The following is a 25,012-nucleotide window of genomic DNA, read 5'->3' as shown; positions in this document are numbered from 1 at the left end:
AGCAGCTTGTGCACCAACATTGTATGTCTGGTACCATGAGCCGCGGAATTTGAATCCGTGCCAGACACCATGGACGTTGAAGATCCATAGAGGTCTCTGCACCATCACGCCGTAAGCTGTGATGGCGCATTCCTCCTGGCCCGCTTTTAGTGTGAGGGCACCACAGTGGACCACGTGGTCCCAGCGGCCAATAGCGGCGCCCCCGGTAGCGTACTTAAGCTTCTGCCTCGCGCTCAGCCAGCCAGTCTAATCTCGCATACATTTGTTTACACCTCACTTCGCACTAGACGGCTTACTTCCTTGTTCTGTGTACGAGTGGACGTTTTTGTTTCCTTGTGACTCCGTTGTTCGATCTAGTTGCATTCGTTCTGTCCTTCGTTGGTCGTGTCCGTCCTCTCCCGTTGTGTTGTTGTTCGTGGGCCTCTCCGCAGGTCCCACCGTGCTTTCCAACATTGCTACCCCGCGACCGTCCTGGTTGCAGTTACAGCAGTATGTGGCTTTGTTTGCATATACAGACACACATGACAGGGCAATGTCATGCTTGCATGGACAACCTGGCTGCACCATGCCAGGAATTTTTCTTCTGGCCAGAATCTGAAACTCCATGGCTATGCCTCCCTATAGACTTTGCTGGCTCCTTTTTGCAAACATGTTGGTTGATTATTGTCAATGCCTGCAGCAAATACCCTTTTCTTACCCCAATGTATTTGACAAATGTTGCCAGCACTATCAAGGTGCGCTTTTCTGATTTTCTCTCAAAGGCTTGCCACAAAGAATTGTTGTTGACAATGGACTTCCTTTTCTTCTAAGAAATTCGCAAAATTTTGCAAACACAATGGTATACAGCTTGTCAGGGCAGCACATTTTCACCGCAGTCTAACAGTGACAAAGAATGTGTCGTTCAAAGGTTCAGGATGAAAATGTCAAAATTTTGAACTTTACATTCACATGGAGAGGCCTTATTGAAATTTTTAGTTTTGTACAGGGAAGGTTAGGGTCATGTTGTAGGGACATGAGGAAGGGTTGTGAAGAAATTCTGGATTTCAGGAATTCTTGGAAGGCTTTGGAAGGGATGATTTTGAGGTACTGGTGGTGGATCAAGTTGGGATTTTGGTTGGAACTGTTCAAGGCAGGGTTCACAGTCAGTTTGCTGTTGGAAAGATTATTGGATTGGAATGCAAAGTGATTTGACATTATTTGTGGAGAAATGTAGGTCCTTCACCAAATCAGTGTGATTAAAAGCAGGTTTAGAGTTGAAAGTGAGAAAATGATGAAACATGGTGTTTTCAGTACAAGCCACTTACAAGGTGCCAAATCTCAGAATGGAAATGTCCAGAATCTCCAACACTGAAAAAAATGGTGAATGGAGATTACTACTTTTCCTTTTTTTTATAAGTGAGGAGTATTTAGGTTTGACCTGAAACTGGAATCAAAGAACATGGCGTTTGTTGCATGACAAAGCATTGGCACACAAAGGCAAGATAACAAAATTTCTAGGCTCAAAAATGTGTTGTGCTGCTTGAACACCCTTCTTATTCACCTAATTTGTCTCTGTATGAGTTCTGACTATTTGCAAAACTGAAAGTGGCAATTAAAGGAAAACGTTTAGACATGCTTTATATATACAGAATGCTCTGAACCTGGTACTACAGGCAACTTCAAAGGCTGAGTATCAGAATTGTTTTCCAATGCTTCCAATTCTGCACTGACCCATAAGGAGCCTATTTTGAATAAAAGATTGTGCAAACTGAAAATAAAGATTGTCTTGCATTTTATTTCACAACAGCCACGTTTCCTGTGTATTAAAATACTAGAATACTTACAGACAGAAATGGTGCAGTGAATAACAAAATAGCAGATGGCTTTTAATCAGTGGCATCAAGTGTATTCAGGGGAAATGGGGATGATGTCATTTTTTGGAACCTTCATTTATTTATTGGATCCTCAGACAAAATACATTTATGGATCAAGCAAAATAGTGTTACACATACTGATGTATGTAACATTTCTTTCTGATATAGTAATTGCATTATAATTTATCTTACAATAAACTGTAGTGCACATAAAATCATTAATGTAGTGCACATAAAACCATTAATGTTCAAGTATAATGACTTTTCTGGAGACTAGAAATCTACTCTGTAGGAATCAGCATGGGTTTTGAAAAAGACGATCATGTGAAACCCAGCTCGCGCTATTCATCCACGAGACTCAGAGGGCCATAGACACGGGTTCCCAGGTAGATGCCGTGTTTCTTGACTTCTGCAAGGCATTTGATACAGTTCCCCACAGTCGTTTAATGAACAAAGTAAGAGCAAATGGACTATCAAGACCAATTGTGTGATTGGACTGAAGAGTTCCTAGATAACAGAATGCAGCATTTCATTCTCAATGGAGAGAAGGATTCCGAAATAAGAGTGATTTCAGGTGTGCCATAGGGGAGTGTCGTAGGACCGTTCCTATTCACAATATACATAAATGGCCTTGTGGATGACATCAGAAGTTCACTGAGGCTTTTTGCGGATGATGCTGTGGTCAATCGAGAGGTTGTAACAATGGAAAATTGTACTGAAATGCAGGAGGATCTGCAGTGAATTGATGCATGGTGCAGGGAATGGCAATTGAATCTCAATGTAGACAATTGTAATGTGCTGCAAATACATAGAAAGAAAGATCCCTTATAATTTAGCTACAATATAGCAGGTCAGCAACTGGAAGCAGTTAATTCCATAAATTATCTGGGAGTACGCATTAGGAGTGATTTAAAATGGAATGATCATATAAAGCTGATCGTCGGTAAAGCAGATGCCAGACTGAGATTCATTGGAAGAATCCTAAGGAAATACAATCCGAAAACAAAGGAAGTAGGTTACAGTATGCTTGTTCACCCACTGCTTGAATACTGCTCAGCAGTGTGGGATCTGTACCAGATAGTGTTGATAGAAGAGAGAGAGAAGATCCAACGGAGAGCCGTGAGGTTCATTACAGGATCATTTAGTAATCGCGAAAGCGTTACGGAGATGATAGATAAACTCCAGTGGAAGACTCTGCAGGAGAGATGCTCAGTAGCTCGATACGGGCTTTTGTTGAAGTTTCGAGAACATACCTTCACTGAGGAGTGATGCAGTATATTGCTCCCTCCTACGTATATCTCGCGAAGAGACCATGAGGATAAAATCAGAGAGATTAGAGCCCACACAGAGGCATACCGACAATCCTTCTTTCCATGAACAATACAAGACTGGAATAGAAGGGAGAGCCGATAGAGGTACTCAAGGTACACTCCGCCACACACCGTCAGGTGGCTTGCGGAGTATTGATGCAGATGTAGATGTAGATTAACACAATAGGAACAAAAATGTAAAGATGACACATTAAGTTGCAGACAGGCACAATTAAAAGGCACTTACATACAAGTTTTCGGATACAGCCTTTGTCAGAACAAGAAAGAGAAACACACACCATTTATACATAAAAGCAAGCACACCTCACGCACACATGCCCTCGAACTTTGGCAGCACGGACCAAACATTCTTGATGAAATATATGACAGCATTGATGGTGCATTTGTCTTTCTCAAAGCCAAATTGATTCTTGCTGACTGATCCACAATTCATCAGAAATGCAATGAGTCTCTGGGCATAAGTTCGTTCAAATATTTTTGATATAACTGGTAGAATAGCTATAGGCCTACAACTGTGTTTTGTTAGTTTGATGGTGTATGATTTGTATTTTTAATAAACCACCAATCCTTGCTTTTACTGGCAGCACTACATACTGTATGTAAGTTTGTGCATCTAGTTCTCTGGCTGCTTGTAGTACTTTGACATACCTTCTTTAAATATTCTTTAACACTCTTTAAAGTTTTCATTATTGCTACTTTTGCATTTTCTGTTCAATGTTGTTATCTTGTGCCTAGAGACCAAAATATCTTTTGGTATCCATTTTAGTTTTGGTTTTCGTATTAGTCTTTTTTTACTGGACGTATTATGCTGAGATAGTAGGAAAAGATATCTATAAAATTTGTCATTTTATGATCCAGTGAAGCATCTCTTTCCATGATTTATCATTCTTCTTTCTTAAGTTTAAACCTAAGGACTGTTAAGTTTTGTAAGTTTAGGCCTCATTTTTCCCATTTTTTAAACCTTTTCTTTTATTGCAATATGATTTAAGCATATTTTGATTGGATCATGGTCTGACAGAGCTGTTTCTATGATTCTGCTTTTGTACTGAAAGTCACATAGATTTGTGAATATGTGATCTACTTGTGTAGAGGTGTTTGCAGTTGTGTATGTTTGATTTGACATTGCATTGTTTGAACCAAATGTTTTCACTGTGTTGAGATTTCCCTTCTGTCACTGGTATCTTGCTATGTATTTATGTTTACGTCACCAAGTAGTATAGTGCTGCATACATTTAGCTTAGAATGATGCATAATAGTTCTCTGATGTTTTCAACGAAAGTTGCTATGGAGCCATTTGGTGGTCTGTAGATGTTTGTAATGTAAAGCAAGGAACTACTTAAATTTATTTTTTTGGCCTGTTACTTCTACAACATTCTGAATACTATATTTTTTACAAAAGTCACGACTGTTTATACAGTTTCTGTTTATATTGTTATGGGTCAGTACTGCAGCTCCCTCAGCTCTACTATTCCTCCTGCTTGAGCTACCAGTTACATTATAATTTACTACAGTAAGATTTAAAATTTCCTGCTCATTTAGTCCATGTTCTGTCAGAGCTAGAATATGTTTTAGTTAACTGCAGATGCAGGTTTCCTTGTCTTTCACTCCCATCATGCCCCATTAATTTCCCTTCTTTCTAATGATTTTACAAGCATCTGTAAACGCTCTACAGAGTGTTGTAGACCTCAGTCTGTTTAAAGGGATGCCATCCTTTCCTGGGCAGTTTTCACACAGAAATTTGTTCAGGTCAATGAAAATAGTGCCAAGATGTTTGCATTGCTAATTTCATAGCACAGTTTACTTGAGGTAAATTTGTCACTGACTGGCCTTCTTTATATGATTCCACTGAGTATGAGCCCGGATCCCTCATAGATAGTTATTGCCACACGAATCATGTTTATTATTTCATTTGTAAATTCTTCTTCACTGCTCCTTCTTAATGAGTTTGTTCCTACATGTTTTGTATTTGCCATATTTTTAAAATGTTTGCCAAGTTATTGTTTCTAATTCCAGGATGCACATTAGTTTTGCAGTTGGGGACAGATACTTTTCAATAGCAAGTCACCAATTATTAGAAATTAATTTTCATTTTCTTGCTTACTTGTGGTCTTGTCTTTTCTTTTACAGTATGTCATCAACTAACATTTAGATTTGTCTGTGGATTTTTTGCTTGTTTGGTTTACCATGGCATCATTGAAGACACTGGATTTGTTGTTGTTTTTACAGTCTGTATGAACACATGAATTTTTGTGGTCTTGTATTCCTGTTTGTTGGATTTCACACACACAGAACTGTGTTTTCAGTTAGTTTATCATTTTCTTTCTTTGTAGTCAATATTTTGGTTTTTAATGCCTCAGTGTACTTTTTTAGCAATTTTATGATCTTGTCACACAATGTGACTGTTTGAACTGGGCTGGCATCCAGCTGAATAGTCCTTGACAAGGTGGTGGTGATGGTAGTGAGGAATGCATGATGTGATTGCTATTGGTGACATTTGAAGACTCACATTTTATAGGAGGTATGGTGATGCTCAAATGGCTTTTCCAGAAGATACCAGTACTGAAATTTCTGCAAGGGAAAACTGTTCTATCTCCACCTACAGAAATAAGCTGGAGTCTGACAAATGGGTGGTACTTCTTAATAGTGGCAGTGGACTGCCACTTGAGTGTGAACCCTCACTTGTTAATCTATTCCCTCCAATTCTGATTGTTGCTTACTAATTGAAAAAAAAGAACAAAAATTTGGAAAGGATCTATCTCATTTCTGAGGTACCACATTCTCCGTGTTGGCTTCTGCACCACCACTACCACCACAACAGTGTGGAAATGACATCTGAAAAGAAATGTGTCATCACAGTGCATGAAGAAAGACAAAACGAAATAGGAGAAGATCAAATGCACATCTACAAGGGAAGGAAAGTTAGGTTTTAAGAACCAGGTCATGAGAAATGAAGCTGCCACTCCACTGAAGAAGGCTAGGGAAAAGAATTTATAGTTTTCATATACAAGGAAGCATCCTGAATGTTGATTTGAAACAAGGCCTTCCAAAATGTAAATCCAGTTGCTCAGTTTGTACAAAGGGATTAATCACAAAATACCACCATCACATTCAAAAAGTTGATGGACCAAGGACTGGACAAAAAGTGACAAGCAATTGTGAAGAAAGTGGTACACAAATGACCCTCTATCAAGTACCATAAAGTAGCTTGCAGAGTAGACAGTGTGTTCGGAAATTCCCTATTACATATTTCTAGAACTTGTAGAGGAGCAAGCATACATAATATTTTGAATAGAACCCATGTCCAGAATATACCATTCCCATTCTATGATGGTTTCAATTCAGATGTTTAACTCGTCTACTTGTGCTTAAGGAATTGAATTAGGTGTGACACAGTACAATTATAATGTGACAATTCAAAAGAAACAAAGCAAAATATTGATTTGTCACATAAGCACATTCCTTTATATTAACACTTGAACATTAGTGTTTACATTACTCCAAATCAAAAAGAACCCAGCAATCTGTACGTACAGAACAGAACTGACGCTCAGTATAGTGACCACCACTATTGTTACAGACATTGTGCTTATGAAGCATGTTATGGTACACAGTCCCCATCCCACCTGGTGTCTAAAAATGGCTCTGAGCACTATGGGACTTAACATCTATGGTCATCAGTCCCCTAGAACTTATAACTACTTAAACCTAACTAACCTAAGGACATCACACAACACCCAGCCATCACGAGGCAGAGAAAATCCCTGACCCCGCCGGGAATCGAACCCGGGAACCCGGGCGTGGGAAGCGAGAACGCTACCGCACGACCACGAGATGCGGGCCCACCTGGTGTCTCTTCAATTTTTAGAGCAGTGGCATAACTCACGCCAGTAGACCTTCCTCTGTCTATACAGGACTTTTGTAAATTGAACTTTGCATAGAACACCTGAAGTAGTAGTCCACAGGAGTTAAACCCAGCGATTCCAGTGGTCACATTGTTGGAGCACCTTGGCCTATCCATCTTATCATCTGAACCGCATGTGAGAAATAAGGAGGTTCACCATCATGCTGAAACCAAATTTCCTGATGGAAATTCAGGGGCACGGCTTCCCAGAATGGGCCCAATACATTTTGTAGGAAGATCAAGTATGCAGGACCAGTCACCTTGAGTGGAAAGAGGTATGGTCCAATCACATGACTGTCCAGAATACTAAACCGATGCTGAAATAACTGAACACATGTGACACGAGGGTTTTCATCTGCCCAGACATGGCTGTCTTGTAAATTCAGAACACAGTCCCTAGTGTGGACAGATCGTGAGTCAAGCTTGGGTAAATCAGTTGGCAGAGCACTTGCCCATGAAAGGCAAAGTCTGGAGTTTGAGTCTCGGTCCAGCACACAGTTTTAATCTTCTAGGAAGTTTCTTATCACCACACATTCCGTTACAGCATGAAAATTTCATTCTGGAAACATCCCCCAGGCTGTGGCTAAGCCACGTCTCTGCAATATCCTTCCTTCCAGGAGTGCTAGTTCTGCAAGTTTTGCAGGAGAGCTTCTATTAAGTTTGGAATGTAGGAGACGAGGTACTGGTGGAATTAAAGCTGTGGGGATGGGTTGTGAGTCATGCTCAGGTAGCTCAGTCAGTACAGCACTTGCCCGCAAAAGGCAAGGTCCCAAGTTCAAGTCTCAGTCCGACACACAGTTTTAATCTGCCAGGAAGTTTCACATTCTCTAGTAAACTTACATTCATCTGAGAACACAACATGACTTGGAAACAAAGGTGTATTGATGCAGTGGTACAGGAACCACATGTAGCAGGCAATACATTGTGAAAAATCAGTTGGAACCACAGTGTGTACCTTTTGTAAGTGGTGCAGATATAACTGCTGCTCACGAAGAATGTCCCAGATGATATTCTGACTAACACCCACTGCAAGTGCAACTGTTCATATACTTGTGGATTGTTTTGTTTTAACTACACATTAAGCCCAATCGAGGGAAGGAAAGACAGCTAAAAACATGGACTTAAGGAAGCTTCATAAAATACTACATAGAGACATGAATTAAAGATTAAATGTCCTTTGCCATATTGCTACAACGGATAAAAAGTAAAACATGTATGACAGCCCGCATGTCGTTCACTAAAACAGCTGATAACTCCAATGACAAACATAAATGAAAACATAAATGGTTAAAAAAAGGGCATTCTGCCAGGAAATGGCAAACCATTAATGGTCGAGTACAATGAGAACAAGGTGGTGGGGGATCACCACTTAAGAAATGGTGATGACTAAAAAGACAGAGTCCAATATGCAACCCAGCTAAAATGATCTTATAGTGGAAGGACCGAGAGGCGGTTGTCCAAGCCACTGGGAGAGGTTTAATTCCTCAGTGCTTATTCCCATGAAGGGGAAACCAGTGGTGATGCCAAAGTGACACGACCTTCTGACAGAGGGAAACATAGACATCATCTGAGGGAACGGAAAAACTAGCTGGCCGAGGTTCAATGACTACAGCCTTGGTAGCAGCAGCAGCAGCAGCCTCGTTGCCTGTCAGAACAGTGTGACCAGGGATCCACATAAACATCACAGTGGCTCCATCAACAGCGAGAAGAGTGAAAGCTTTCCTGGACCCATTGCACTAAGGAATGGACACTGTATGGCACACAGAGGCTCTGAAGGACATTGAGAGAGAAGGAGCAAATGACACAGTTTAAAAGCCTTTGTTACTGGATGTGCTGCACGGCCTGATGCAGTGCGAAGAGCTCTGCGGTAAATACTGAGCAGTGTTCCAGAAGCTGATACTGAAAAGCATTGGTGCCAATGACGAAGGTACACCTGACACCAACTGTTAGTCCAAGAGCAATCAGTGTACACAAAGGTACTATTGCGAAGTTCCACGTGAAGGTCAAGAAACTTACAGCAATAGAGAGAATCTGGAGTAGTGTCCTTAGGAAGTGAGAGACGTCCAAGGTGAACACGCACTGGGTCACAAAGCACAGGTGGTGAAGGTTCACACCCACTGAGAAAGTGACAGGTAGTGTGAAGTTAAGCCACCGGAGCAACAGTCGAAAGTGAACTCCAGGAAGTAACAGAGAAGAGGGACACGCCCCATACTGGTGATCAAAGGAATCATTGAAGAAGGAGGCAGAGGATGGGTGGCCAGGCATGGCAGGTAAAAGGCATCTGCTGAGGAGAAAATCACAATGGTATGGTAGTTCGGCAGCTTCTGCATACAGACTCTACCAGACTAGTGTAAAAGGCACCAGTGCCCAAATGGATGCACCTCAGTGACTGCCAAGTGCTAGCCTTAGGAGACTCACTGCTTCCAGGGGCAGAGGGTGGAGGATTCTGCTCCATGATATCTACAGAGGCATCAGCATTTGCCCTCTGTTGGTCTGCAGAGTTCAAGGCAGAGAAACTGTTGGTGGTTCTCACTGGCAACATAGAGGTTGGCCGGGTGAGGGTATCATTTGGCGACACCATTGAAAAGGACCTCCGCATTGGTGAAGGAGAAGACTGTTTGCCTTTGTTTGCTTTCTTGGACACTTTGAAGGTGGCAGATGATGATTCATATGTTTGTTGGCTGGAGGGATGTAAGGAGTCATTGCAGGAATATTTCTTCTGTCCTTTCCTGCCAGCTGGCAGTGTAGCAGGTGACTTCGCCCCATGAGGCAAAAGTTTGGTGACCTGTTGCACAGCTGGAGGAGGAGGAGACGGGGCTGCAACCATGACACTGGGCGATCTGACAACCATGGTGCTTAATTTGAGCTCGCATGTCTGCGTGGCCATGTCCTTCATGGAGTCGTAGCAATAACAGTACTGTACATGCCAGATGGTAAAATGCAGGGTTCCCGACTAGCCAACAACTTGCGAGCAACAGGGTAGGGCACCTTCTCCTTCACCCAGATTTCCTGGGAAGCCCACTTGTTGAGATACACAGGATAATCTCAGGAGGAGGCTGCATGGTCGCCATTTCAAGTGTGCAGTGGGGAGAAGAAGGCAGACAGTCAACCTCCAGAGCATCCCTACCACAGGTTACACACTTGGTCGTGCGTTAACATGACATTCGAGTATGGTCATAATGATGACACTGGTGGCAGCACATCGGGTTCGGAATGTACGGTCAGACTGTGATAACTTCATAGACTGCTTTGAACTTGGTCAGAAGCACTACCCTGTCAAACATCAGAAAAAGAGTGTGTGTGGGCACTAAGGATGCATCTACCTTTTTCATCACCTGATAGACTGCAATGACGCCATGATCAGAGAGGTATGTTTGGATTTCTGCCTCAGCCAGATCATCAAGCAGCCTTGTGTAAATTATGCCACATGACGAATTCAGTGTGCAATGGGCCTCAATATGAACAGGATAACCATGGAGGAGTGAAACTCCAAGCAGTTGTTGTGCTTGAGAATCAGAAGTTGTCTCAAAATCAAAGTACCACTGCATTAGTGAAAGCAGGATTTCATAGGGCCGGCAACTACATCAACACCTTTCTGAATAATAAATGAATTTACCATTGCAAAGGACTTGCCATATAAGTACACGAAATCACGAGGAACTGTGGTGCAGCTGGGAGGGCTTTTGAATCGTCAGCCTCATCTCATTTCCGTTTAGTAGATGTAAACTGTGAAGAAGAGGTCTGGCTCATTGTGAGAGAATCCTCCACGATTGCTAGCATCTCCGATGGCGCACTCTTTCCAATTGGTGGCCCCCCTCACAGGGGGCACACTCACCTTAGGTGATTGTTTACATCTCAGGTCACACCTCCTGAACACCTGAGAGAGGGACCAGTTGGCAATTTGGGAAGGTAACAGCTCAGGCAATCACCCCTTCCTAGGTCTGGCCTATACCAGAGGGTACATGTGAATCCTACGAGCTATGCATCAGCCTTCAGGAGTGTACAGAAATGAAAAATTAAAAGAGGAACCTGAAACACCAAAGTGGAGGAAGAATAGGAGAAGGGGAACAGAGAATGAAAGAAGGAACGAAAAACAATGGAGAGACTGTTCTGATGTCAGGCTACTGAAAATGCAGAGCAAATTCCCAAAAGCATCTCAGACATGTTCCCCATGGGAAGGGAAAAAAGAATAGCAAGAGGATAGACATGCAACACGGAAGGGAAATGATGCTGCGTAGGCTGGAGCACCATGGTAGCCAAGCACAAACCCACCAAAGAGTGGCGAGCCCCTTGGGAGGTTTGAGTACTTGTTGATGAGTTCTCTTCAACATGATGCAGTACACCTTCTTCAAATTCAGGAATGCAGCATTGCTATGGAGCATCAAAATTCTGCCTCCTCACAGTGAAGGTACCTGTTTCTCGGGGCCACTGCATAACTTGAGCAAAAACTTTGTGTGATGGCCTGCTATGTTGCAGAAAACATTTGTGATGAGGTAGATTAGCAGCTCGTCTGTTACCTTGCTGCACTATATGCAAGGAGTACAGCTGTGTATTCCTAAAATGTGTACCAAAACTTGTTTACTGTATCGGAGATGCCCAGGCATTGAATAAGTCTCACAAAAAGCCAGAAATTAAGTGACATTAGGTGGTCATCTGACGTAGTATATGTCACCCTGTCTACCCTATTGCATACCAGGACAAGCAACTCTTGAGACCTTTCTCTTCCCCTCAGCAGACATGGATGCATTGAGAATGAGATCCTATTCAAAGTATTATGTACTCACTCCCCTCAACAAGTCCTTGAAGTTTGTAACGGGAATTTCTGTACAAGCTGTAGATATAGATGTAGGAGAAAAATTTCCCACTGGTCATAATCTCCAAAAATTTTGTCAGTAACTCAACTGCATAAAGGCTGACATTTCCTACTCATAATACCATCCCTTCTTTTTAGTTCTATGTTCATCAGTGTGAAAATCTGTATGTAATTATCTTAAAGCCTAGTAGTGATTCAGTACTGTGAGAACTGATCAACCTAGGGAGCATGAATGAAAATATTACTTTGTGCTTATGTTTCACACTGAATTACAGCTAAAGTTCTTCCTTATTATTTAGAATTCTTAAAGAACATTGCTAGATTACTCATATAGTACTATATATATATTTTCTATTGTAAACAGAAGCTAACACATTTTTGAGTTTTGTCAAAAAAGTTCTGAAATTAGAGCCAGTAAGGTTCTCTACAACTAAAACTTGATTCCGTTTCTGTTTCTGTTTCCTTGTCCCCCTTTCCTCCCACTCCACCAACCTCACTTGCATTCATTTTCCCAAAGCAATAAAAATATATAATAAATTACTGCTAGGAGGTGTCAACAGAAGAGCATGTATACTCACCACTTTTCATCTGGGTTAATAAGACATGCATAATACACGGCTGCTGGCACAGGTGTACGCTGACGCCTGTGAAGAAAACTGACATTAGAGTTAAATCCGACAGTATACGGCTCCTTCACACTGCCTTCAGAAACAATCATAGACATGTATCGTTTTCTTGTAAAACAAGAAGCTGGTGGTAGTTTTTGTTTTATTATGATGCAACTGGTTTCGACCTAATGATCACCTCCACAGTAATAAATCAAAAACTTTTAACAGCTTGGTGTGGTTATTTCACAACAAAATGTCATTTATGAAAGCTGTGCCACAAAACTGTAAGAAGAAAGACATGTGATGTTCATTTTAAATATTACTTTAATATTATTTGAACATGTTTATACAGAGTATCAAGTTATAAAGTAGATTAAGAGATCAATCACTAGTTTTTTCATAGTACACCTACAGAAAACATTTGATTGATAAAGCTCTACATGATAACATGTGTTAAATAATGAGAGAGTAGAAAAGTCAGAATGTGATTCAATCGCAATTCAAGGTTACAGAAGATATAAGAGACATGCAAGGCAAGTTCTACAAACACAGGAAAGAATGACCAACACTGTATGGTACACAGTTTCTATACTGGTCTGTAATGTTATTGTATTTCTATACAAGCTCTTTTGATCTGACTATTCAGCTGTACAACACCTGTATACCAAACTAAAGTATCAGACTATGGGAACATTTTAGCAACAAAAAGGATTTCTTTTAATTTTGATCTACTAATATAGAATTTGATGAAAAGTTAAATCACATTTTAGTATGTGTTCATTTCGTTTTCTGATATGACTTCTATACAGTATGATAAAGCAGTTAATATGCAGGTTTGCTTTTGGAAGACTACAGGTGTACAAATATTCAGTGCTGTATAGGACTCAATGGTTGCTATAGTTCAATCCACAAATGATGGCGGTTCACACAGCACGAGGGAAGGATGGGGACTGCATTGGTGCTGGTTCCATGCAATGGTTGCGGTAATTGCATACACGTGCTCTGTGCTTGAAGAAACCATGTGTACTGTAAATTGTGTCCCTCACTTGCACATGCATAATTTGTCACTCACCACCACCATCAGCTGTGACATTTGTCAAAAAATGGAATAAAAATTCACTGAATAACTTTCTATGATCACGTTTAATACTTGCATTTGCAAGAACATTAACAGAAGATCTGTGAGAACACTACTAAATGGTCATTTGTTGTCAGAGAATGCATGACATACATGTGCAGAACAAGTCTAAACTCACTGCCATCATTGGTGACTCCAACTACAGTGGTGCACACATTAAGCCATGGAAACAAGGGAAGATAGTGGGAAATGCATAAATTTTGAGGATACACTGCAAGGTGCATGACCTGATTTAATTATAATAAATACATGTGGCTTCCAGTTATAAACAATGTACATCTATGCATACCAAGGAACAGGATGGTCAGCATCAGCACCATGGTCTAAAAGAATCTGAACAAACAGTCTCTTTACTTCTTTAGGTGCTGATGAAGTAGCAATTGCAACTAATGGTGGAGCTTCAAATGTGTAGGTGGCATTTACTGGAAGCCCTATAAAAGAAACAAAATGTCAGTGAAACAAGATATAAATATTTATACTTTTGCAAAACATCATCTGAGAAATAGAAGAATTGAATACAGTAGTCAGCGCATGATTTTCTGGCCAATGTGGCACATACTCATCCTATGAACATCAAACTTTATGTTAAATACGGGGTGTATCAAAATGAATCATCCAATTTTTTAAAAAAATCATAACTACTAGTTATGTGACATGTGTGTGAACAACATACTGTTGGAAAATGCAAACTTTCAAGTTTTACATGGTTACTGCTAGGTAGCAGCAGTTCTAGTAAAAATGATGTTGGGACAGCAGGAAGTGTTTTGTGTTCTACATTTTGCGCAGTGCGTGTCAGTAATAGCTGTTCAGCGTGTGTTTCATACTAGGCATGGTGTGAATCCTACTACAGCACAGAGCATTAGACAGTGGCATGAACAATTCCAAGTGGGACACTCCAAAATTTAATGTTTTCTGTGCAGTTTCATTGGAAAAGGTGTATGGTCCATTTTTCTTTGTTGAGAACACTGTTACAGTTAGCACATATCTCAATATGCTTGAGAACTTTTTTTCCCGCACTTGGAGACTGATTCAAACGACTTCATTTACCAACAGGATGGGACACCGCCACACTGGCATCAGGAAGTGCGGGAACTTTTAAATCAAAGAATTACTGAATGATGGATCGGTTGCACTGGACGAAATGATTCAGCCTTACATTACTGGCCTCCAAAGTCACCAGACCTGACTACATGTGATTATTTCTTGGGAGATTTATAAAAGACTCTGTATAAGTGCCTCTGTTACCAACAACAATTAATGAACTGAGACTTCTCATAACAGCAGCTGTGGAAGCTGTAACTCAAGACATGCTAGCTGCAATGTGGGAACAATCTGAATATGATACTGACACATGCCGCGTATCTCAAGGGTGCATATTGAACACCTATGAAAAGGTGAAAAGGTTTCTGGTTCATCAAAAAACAAAATTCATTGTACATGTTTATTAGTTTCAGAAATATAGACATGCCAAATCAGATGATTCTTTTTGATACAACCTGTATATGTCACAAGAGCACAAGAGCATTTGTTCCATGCCTTCAGTTGCATTACGGCATGGCAGCCACAGAACCTCAATACCACTACTGTCTGCTGTCCCTTTTCCCGGCCAGGCTTAGTGCTGATACAACTGCTATCTGCTGTCCCGTTTTCTGGCCAGGCTCAGTGCTGGTACAGTCTGGATTAACTGTGCTCTCTCTCTCTCTCTCTCTCTCTCTCTCTCTCTCTCTCTCACACACACACACACACACACACACACACATGCTCACACACGCATGTGTGCACCCACTCGCCCCACATCGACCCACCCACCAAAAACACACACACACACACACACACACACACACACACACACACACACCTGCACACCACTCTTTCAGTCATTCACATAACATTCAACACACATATCTCTGTATGTGGAATCATTCAATTAAAATATAGCACCTGAACTGTTCCCGTAAAAAATCACTGTATGATCAATTACACTGACAAGAATATAAGAAATAACTGAACAAAAGATTAATAATGTATCTTTTTCAGCAGCCAATGCAGTACAGACACAAACTGTCTGTGTTATATTCTAATGTCTACAGTCTACTAATAAGTGATATGTTGTTTTCAAAAACTTTTTTTAGTAAAACTATCTTTTAGACAAAAAAATGAGTAATATAGAGAATGAAAAGTGTAAGGCATTGTGTAGGATAAAGAATCTTTTAAACTTGTGATTGAAGAACATGTGTACACTATAATATAGCATTTTCAGCGTTAAGTATTCAAGTTAATGACTATTAAAGTGTTTTACATAGAAATACATTATCTGTAAAACATCACACAATACTAGTTGAATTCTTTATAATAAGTCAACACAACATAAAAAGGAGCATGTACAGAAATTAAATGACATAATTCTTGAGACCATCTTGTATACAAAGTAAAATTTTTTCAGCACTCAGTCATATGCGAAGAATGTATAGTTTGTTCATTAAGAGTTTTTGTAAAAGGCCTGTGAAGGTTCATACCAGTTGAATAAACTTTATAAATGAAACAAAACTGTCTGTTCTCTCAGATTTAATGGTTTTTCAATGTGCACCATCGAGAATTACTGAACTTTTATTGACATAGTCTCCCTTGTGGGACAGCATGGTGGTAGGTTGGTTGAAAACTGGAGAAGACAATTATTTGAACACTGTCTGCAACAGGGCGATGAAATGGAAAGAGGGACAGGGGAAGGAATCAGCAAGAAATAGCCAAGGAACGTTATAGTGAAAGTGGAGTTCCATGCTGCAAAACTAATGAATATCTATTTTTGCATTTTTCAAAAAATTTAATTTTGCAGTTTTTCATATGTTGTCTTGTGGATCACATCTGTATATGTTATGCTCTCAGTGAATAAGTGGAGCTTCTTGTCATCATCAGAATCAACAGGAATAATTTATTGTGAATAATTTTGAAGATGAATAATAACTAACTTGATTTGTGGAGGAATAGTACTTACACTGACAGTGACTTCAACACTCAGAAACATGATGCTCGGGATACAGTTAAATATGAACAGGTATGTACAAGAAAGTAATTAACTGAAATTGATCTCAAACAGGAAGTGGTTTAATCATAGAGTCATCAAGCATATGCATGTTGCAATGGTAAACTGGGCACAGCTACTGTTATCTGCAGCATAACATGTGGACGAACAAAGATGAAGATCTTGAACATAACCAAAGAAGAAAGACATGAAAAAAGAAAGAAACTGTAAAAAGACATAAAATATGATCACAAGAACAAATGACTACATTATGTGGTCAGGGAACAAAAAAAGCAAGAAACAGCCAAAATATACTTTACTACCAATTTCAATGAATTTTAATCACAGACCATAATTCCATGAAATGTACATATGGAAGAATAATCGTGACCACCACAGTAAGCACACAACTGTTCTGAAGGTAAGAGAGAATAAGACATTAAGACTATTACCAATTTTTTAATGAATCAACATTCCCATGGTTTTCTAGCTGTATTGGATCTAATCACCAATGACTGGCATCAGCCAGATACCTGAAAAAACTAGTGGATCATCTTTCTCACTAGTTTGAGGCCATTATTAAGGCTAGAGGTCATATTACACAGTGTTAGTGAGGTACATCTTGGGCGCGACAAATTTTTTGTCTATGAGGTTTATAATACACACGTAAAATTTCATTGCAATAGACTTACTTTTTTTTCATGGCTATGAAATATATGTCAGCACTTTTGTTGACTCAGCATTCAATTAAAGCTGATTGCTATAGCACCTCTGCTGCATTTAAACCCGACACACATTTATTAATTATACAACCTATGTGTTTGCTTTTATGTATACATACACACACAAACAAAATTATGGAACTGTATGTTTGTACAGCAGAGAAAATGATATGATATTGCATACCTATTACAGTCTACAGAATATAGTTTAATATCATGAGCCACTCCAATGTGCTGTGGTCCTGTTTGATGCAGTAAGTTGCTTGAGAATACTGGTAACAATACAGAACAATAGCAATGGATAATTCATTGGAGGGTTAGTTATTTGCGTGTTCCTTTCATTGTAATAGGGACCTCTTGCTATTATGCAGAGTGAGTCAGTTTTACAATTAAAGTACAGTATAGTGAAAAACAATGGTGACATGCTGGCCTTTTACACAATTTCTTAAGTTATATTTTTTAAAAGTATTATTTATAGTTACTTGACCACTGTGTTAAGGTGCTGATAGATGCTGAAAATAATTATTGTCAGCAACAAAAAGAAAAAAAAAATGTGACAAAATGAACTACCCATGATTAAAATATTGAAAATCTCAGTAGTATGCTAAAAAGCTTACAATGGTATAAAGAGACCTACACCCAAATACCTATATACCATGTCTGATAATATGGCCACAGCAGTAGATGATTTAATTACATAATAAGACACCGATTATCCTCTGATAGCGCTCAGAGTGGAAACTTAGGGAAATACTACTTCGGACTGCTCTGTCGAGAAGTAGCGAAGGACATACAATGTGCTTGCCCGATTACTGATAGCCGACAAGAAGTTTACTGTACAGAGGACTCGAAGTGGCAGTCAGTACGCTCGTAGCATCCACAAACCTCGGAGCTACCAACCTCGACAAAGCTCGTGTCAGCACGGAGGAGGCGACAGCAGAGGTTCGGAGCGCGGCCTCTCCGGCAGGCAGTGACGGCTCGCGGCGCGGGGCGGGGTGGCCTCCTCTGGGAAATTCGCGGGAAGTACCGCCGCCAGGGCTGCCACCCTCGCCTCCCGCAAAGTCAGTGCGCGCGCCGGCCCATATTTATTCCGTGCATACAGCGAGGCGCGGGCCGCCCGTCATGCGGGCAGCGCAACAGGAAGGTGTGGGGGGAAGGGGGAGGGCGGCAAGGGGCCGTCGCTCACCCAGACTCCCCACTCGCATCTCCCGATTGCCACTCACGGCTCCACAGCGCCACGCCGTCGCTTCGGATGCTCTCCCTGCCGAGTGGATTTTGAGAACAAGTTGGCGTGTGAAGCGCGAGGCCTTCCTCGCCATCTGTTTCTTCCCAACCTCTTCTAATTACAGTCGGCGAAGTGGAGAGCCTTGCATCATTAACACCTTGAACGAATGGTACCAAAGTGATACTACTGTATTTCCATGACTCCAGGATAAATTGATGAAAATTTCAACCCCATGCATAGACGTTCACATCGTGGACGAGAGATGGGGAGGGAGGTGGGGGGAGGGCAACCACTCGTCTCCCCTACAATTTCGAAACAGGCTTTTGCTTCATTTTACAATTCTGGAAGCAGTTTCGTGTGATTCTGCTAAATCTCGCATTTAATCAGTTTAGCGTCACCGTTAAAAGTCTTTCCTACAGATGAAGAATCGTGTTTTACCAAGATATTTATTGGGCGTATGTAACCTTGTGAAACTTTTCAAGTGGCGAGAGCAACACAGTATGGCAAGAGGACACGCGCGTATGACCATCTTTCGGACTATGAGAAAGTTCGAGTCATTTGAATGAGAAGTGTGGCAGTGTCATCCCGACCAATTGCTCAGAGACTTTTCTGTAGTGGAACAACTGTCGAACTAGTGGACCTGGGAATGTAGTACGGCAAGAAGAGCGGGCACGGATTCCACCACAAGGACTAGGGACCACGCCTCGAGAGGGTCGGACGATTCTCCGGCTTGCTCTGACGAGTAGATGGAGGGGCACATTCCAGTGTCAACACTACCCAATATTTGAGAATCAAAATGGCTTTATGAAAAACAAGTCAATTTCAAAAGTTGCAGCACAATTAACAGAGGAAATAATAATTGCCTTGGAGAACAAAGAATATGTTATTGCAGTATTCCTCGATCTAGAAAAGGTATCTTATTGTGTATCATCTCCATATTACTTGACTTGCTAAGGAATCTGAGTATGAGAGCAAATTCTGTCTGTTAATGAAATCACACATGAGCAACAGGAAACAATATTTGTTGCTTAAAACAAGCAGTAGGTCATTCAAATCCAAACTTATTAATATAAAATATGCAGTACCTCAAGGTTCCACACCGAAACACCTTCATTTATTGATTCACGTTAACGTTATAAAGTACTATGTTCCTGATTCTAAAAAAATATAATAATAATAATACTGTATGAAGATAATACATCAATTATGTGCAAATAAAAAGCTTATGACAGTCTAGAGGTACTGTGTAACTGTGTTATTAATGAAACTGTTATAACCTTTAATCACCAATATTTGCTTGGATATTCAAACACACTCACTTAGAAACAATAGCTGGTTACATGATAACAACTCAGTATCTCTTATTCGACTCCCGTGCCGTGACATGCGGCCAGCGCCGTTCGTAGCTAGGTGGCGCTCCCGCGCTCAGCTGAGTTGCGGAGCGCCTCTATCACCGTTTGCGCGTACTGTCGTGGGGGCACTGTTAAATGTCGTGGCACTGTCACAACACTTTTTCCCCTTGAAAAAAAAAACACTCACTTCCAAGCTCGTGCATGGAACGTGCCTCCTGGATGAGATGATGGGTGTAAACTCCGGAGCAGCATCCATAGGTGTCGTGGACCTGGGGGGTGTGCTCCAGCGAGATGGGTCCCGGAGAAGGCGGCGTCGCGACTGGTGCCGGTTCTGGCATACTCGGAAACGGTAGCGACGGCGGCTGCATCAACACGTACGGTAGATCGGCAGCAGCGACAGGACTGGCTTCTCGGGCTGGTGGAGGCGAAGGAAGGGGCGGTGGCACAGGCGTGGCCACCACTTGTGGGCGCATCTGGTCGTAATGGCAAACAACCATGCCGTCGTCCGTACGTATTTCACAAAGGCGGCGGCCGCGAAGAGCCTTGACCACCCCTGGAATCCATTTAGGGCGAGATCCATATCCTCGTGCCCACACGTCAGCGCCCACTGAGTATTTTCCTGCACTAGGGGACACAGCACACGGCTTGACAGTGTGAAGCAGGTGCAGTAGAGTGCGCGGTTGGCGGCCATGCAAGAGTTCAGCAGGGCTGCGATCACCCAGTGGCATGAAGCGATAAGAACTTAGAAATTGCAGCAGAGTGTCATCTGTGGAAAAATCACTAAGGAATTTTTTCATCTAGCATTTGAAAGTACGGACAAGGCGCTCGACCTCCCCATTCGATTGCAGATGGAAGGGCGGTGCTGGAACATGATGAATCCCTTGTCCAGTACAAAAATCACGGAAGGCCTGCGAAGAGAACTGAGGGCCATTGTGCGTGACGATCGTGGATGGAAGACCTTCTAGCGCAAAGATTTTCGACAAAGCCAGCGTCGTCACCGCAGTGGTGGGTGACGGACATCGAACAACAAACGGAAACTTTGAGAAGGCGTCAATCAACAGTAGCCAATAAGTACCAAGGAAGGGGCCAGCAAAGTCAGCGTGCACCCATTCCCATGGCTGTGCCGGATCAGGCCATGGAGAGGGCATTGTACGAGGTGCAGCCAGTTGTTGAGCACACTGGCCACACGCAGCAACCATGTGGGTGATGTCCGAATCAATACCGGGCCAATAAACGTGCCTGCGGGCCAGGGACTTTGTCCGAGAAATACCCCAATGGCCTTCATGCAACAGTTTGAGAACATCTTTGCGAAGAGAGGCTGGCACCACGACCCTTGGAGATGCGCCATCCGTGGCCAGAACAACACCATCACGAACAGACAGATGAAGGCGCAAGGCATGGTAGTTGTGAAGGGGATCTGATGCCCAGCCCTGGGTCCTGTCCGGCCAACCCCGTTGAACAAAACCGATCACCTGACGCAGGTCCGGGTCCCGCGCAGAAGCCGACGCAACCTCCGAACGTGTAAGTGGAAAACCCTCGACCGCGCGACGTTCTTCCTCATCAATGTGGAAACAGAGTAGTTCATCATGATCGAAAACCGGGTCGGCCCATCGGCAATCGCGACAATGCGTCAGCGTTGGTGTGCTGGGCCGTGGGGTGATAGTGAATCTCATAGTGAAAACGAGACAAGTATAAGGCCCAACATTGCAGGCGGTGAGCTGCCTTATCCGGAAGCGACGCCGATGGGCTGAACAGAGAGACCAGCGGCTTGTGGTCGGTGATGCGGTGAAACTTAGAACAATGCAAAAAAATGCTGAACTTTTTTAGAGCATAAATGATAGCGAGCGCCTCCTTTTCGATTTGAGAGTAACGTCATTGCGCATCGTTGAGGGTCTTGGAAGCATAGGTGATGGGTCTTTCCGACCCATCCTCATACCGATGGGCGAGAACAGCCCCTACGCCATACTGTGATGCGTCAGTCGCCGGAACCAAGTGCTGACCCAGACGGAATGTGGAAAGACAAGGCGCCGACTGCAAATGAGCCTTCAGGCAGACAAAAGCCTGCTCACAATCGTCGGACCAACGGAAAGACATGTTTTTTCGTAACAGCTGATGCAGAGGATGAGCTACCACCGCCGTGGATGGAATGAATTTGTGATAATAAGCAATCTTGCCTAGAAATGCCTGAAGTTCTTTGACCGTAGGCGGCCGGGGTAGAGCGTTAATGGCCGCAATGTGCTGACGTAGAGGACGTATACCCTCACGGGACAAGTGGAAAACAAGATACACAATGGAGGGTTGGAAGAACTGTGACTTGTCCAGATTGCACCTCAACCCAGCCGAATGCAAAACCCGAAACAGTGAACGCAAATTGCGAAGGTGCTCCTCAGTGGAGGCCCCCGTGACAACAATGTCATCCAGATAGTTTATGCAGCCGGGAACGGAAGCCATGAGCTGTTCCAAAAACCGGTGAAAAATGGCCGGCGCGCTAGCGACGCCAAATGGTAACCGCTGGTACTGATACAACCCACAAGCAGTGTTGATGACGAGAAATTCCTTGGAAGAAGCATCCGACAGCAACTGATGGTACGCCTCCGATAAGTCAAGTCTGGAAAAGAAGTGGCCCCCAGCGAGCTTGGTAAATAACTCCTCAGGACAGGGAAGAGGATAAGTGTCAATGAGGCTCTGAGCGTTAACAGTGGCTTTAAAATCACCACACAATCACAGACTCCCGTTTGGTTTAGAAACCACCACAATTGGTGATGCCCATTCGCTGGAGGTAACAGGAAGGGAGAATCCCTGAAGCTGTTGACCTGTCTATCTCAGCCTTGACAGGTGCACGCAACACTACTGGAATAGGGCATGCCCGGAAAAACTTAGGGCGAGCTGTAGGTTTAAGAGTAATGTGGGCTTCAAAATCCTTGGCATGACCCAGACCAGCAGAGAACACGGACGAAAATTCAGAACACAATCCATCCAGCTGTTGATACGGAATATTCTCAGATATGAGGTGCACATCATCATCAACGGAGAACCCGAACAACTGGAAAGCATAACCGAACAGGTTTTCAGTGCCCACATGATCCACCACATAAAACGTGAGGGGCCTAACAACAAACTTGTAGGCAGTGGAAGCATCAAACTGGCCAATGATAGGAATTTTCTGTTTATTATAAGTTCTCAGATTTCGCGTAACTGGAGACAAGGGAGGGGAGCCCAACTTCAAATACGTGCGAGAATTAATGAGAGTTACTGCAGAGCCAGTGTCCACTTGCATGCGAATGTCTTTATCCAGAACACAAACAGTAACAAACAACTTATTTGTTTGTTTATGCGAGTGAACCGCCGCCACCTCTTCGTTCTCCTGTGAAACAGGCAAATTGTCCGTGTCGAAAGTTGACTGTGCAGCGCCTACATCACACCACGCGTCTATTTGCACGCCAGCAGCGTAAGACACTTTAAAGGATTGAGCGATGCTTAGAACTTCCAACAACGACGGGTTTGGCAGTTGTAGGGCACGTTGCCAAACTTCTTTATCAGGAGCAAGCCGTAGAATAGCATCCCTAACCATTGAATCAGCATAAGACTCATGATGAGTGTCCATGACAAACTGACATTTCCTACTCAGACCGTGTAGTTCCGCCGCCCAAGCCCGGTAAGATTGATGGGGCTGTTTACGACACCGGTAGAACGCCACGCGGGCGGCAACGACGTGGGTGTTTTTTCGGTAATAGTTAGACAATAAGTCACACATTTCTTGGAAGGACAGAGAGGCAGGTTCCCACAGAGGGGCTAACTGAGACAGCAGCTGATAGATCCGTGGGGAAATCCAAGATAGAAATAACGACTTACACATAGGAGCGTCGACAATGCCGAAAGCCAAGAAGTGTTGCCGCAAACGCTTCTCATATTCCTCCCAGTCTTCAGCGGCCTCGTCGTAAGGAGGGAATGGAGGCGGAGAAGAGGAAGACAGACGATGAGCAAGCGACATCAACAACGCCTGAATAGCAGCCGTCAACTGTGTTTGTTGTTCAATGAGCGCTTGCATAAGCTGTTCCATGTCTGCCCCATCACGAACACACAAATCCACAACGCAGTGAAAATATCCGACCTCGTCGCCAAAAAGTGTTATAACCTTTAATCACCAATATTTGCGTGGATATTCAAACACACTCACTTAGAAACAATAGCTGGTTACATGATAACAACTCAGTATCTCTTATTCGACTGCGGTGCCGTGACATGCGGCCGGCGCCGTTCGTAGCTAGGTGGCGCTCCCGCGCTCAGCTGAGTTCTGTCACAACAGAAACAGACCAGTATTTCAATGAAATCCATCAACTTATAAGTGCTACAAAGACTGCAATAATGGACTTTAACTGCAATAATGGATTAAACACTTAGAAACAGAGTTTCCATAAGAATATGAGTGCGTAAATGGAAAACTGGACAAAATTCTTGAAGATTACAGTCCAGGATAACCTCAAGAGGGACTTGAAGTTAAGATTTCTTAAACAGCCTACAAGGAATCTAAAAACATGTTTGCCAAAAATGATTACCAATTATTTTAAAAACATGTATGTGTCAGAAGCTACATATCATTTGTTATTTCATAGAACCTGAACTATGTGATAGAAGTATGGGCTGCCACAACACAAACACATTACTACATAGTTGACAAAAGCTGTCAGAATTATATGTGGTGTCATATCAATAACCACAAAACCTGCTTCCAAAATTAGGCATATTTACCATTATAAGTGTATATACAGGGTGATTCTTATTAATCTTTCAAAACCCCTGAAGTGAGGTACATGACACTGAGACAAGCAGTTAAGCATAAGACACTTAGTAGATGATTCTGAGACAAGCAATTTAAGAATGTAGACGTCAATATAGGGAGTACATAAAGTCTGGGAACACTTTCAATTGTTTATTGCTCAAGACCTAAGCACTGTACAGATGTCATACATATCGCATTTTGAAGAGAAAATCTGAAAGTTTTTTTTTTTTTTTACAAACATTCAATATGCGAACCATGAGTGACCTGGCA

The 25,012-nt window shown here is 42.3% G+C and overlaps 1 protein-coding gene across 3 annotated transcripts in view; it reads right to left on the bottom strand.

Annotated features, from left to right (window-relative positions):
• The window catches only part of LOC126469313 (ankyrin repeat and SOCS box protein 3-like), a 318,803-nt gene that overhangs the window by 104,178 nt on the left and 189,613 nt on the right, over positions 1-25,012 (bottom strand). For all 3 annotated transcript variants that reach the window (XM_050096625.1, XM_050096623.1, XM_050096624.1), the window contains exons 9-10: positions 13,934-14,075; positions 12,477-12,542 (exon numbers count right to left, since the gene is read on the bottom strand). In XM_050096625.1, coding sequence (XP_049952582.1) covers positions 12,477-12,542; positions 13,934-14,075 — 208 coding nt within the window. The remainder of the gene's footprint in view (positions 1-12,476; positions 12,543-13,933; positions 14,076-25,012) is intronic.

This window comes from Schistocerca serialis, chromosome 1 (genome assembly GCF_023864345.2).
Source record: "Schistocerca serialis cubense isolate TAMUIC-IGC-003099 chromosome 1, iqSchSeri2.2, whole genome shotgun sequence".
Taxonomy (NCBI): domain Eukaryota; kingdom Metazoa; phylum Arthropoda; class Insecta; order Orthoptera; family Acrididae; genus Schistocerca; species Schistocerca serialis.
This window is presented reverse-complemented; position numbering and strand designations above follow the sequence as displayed.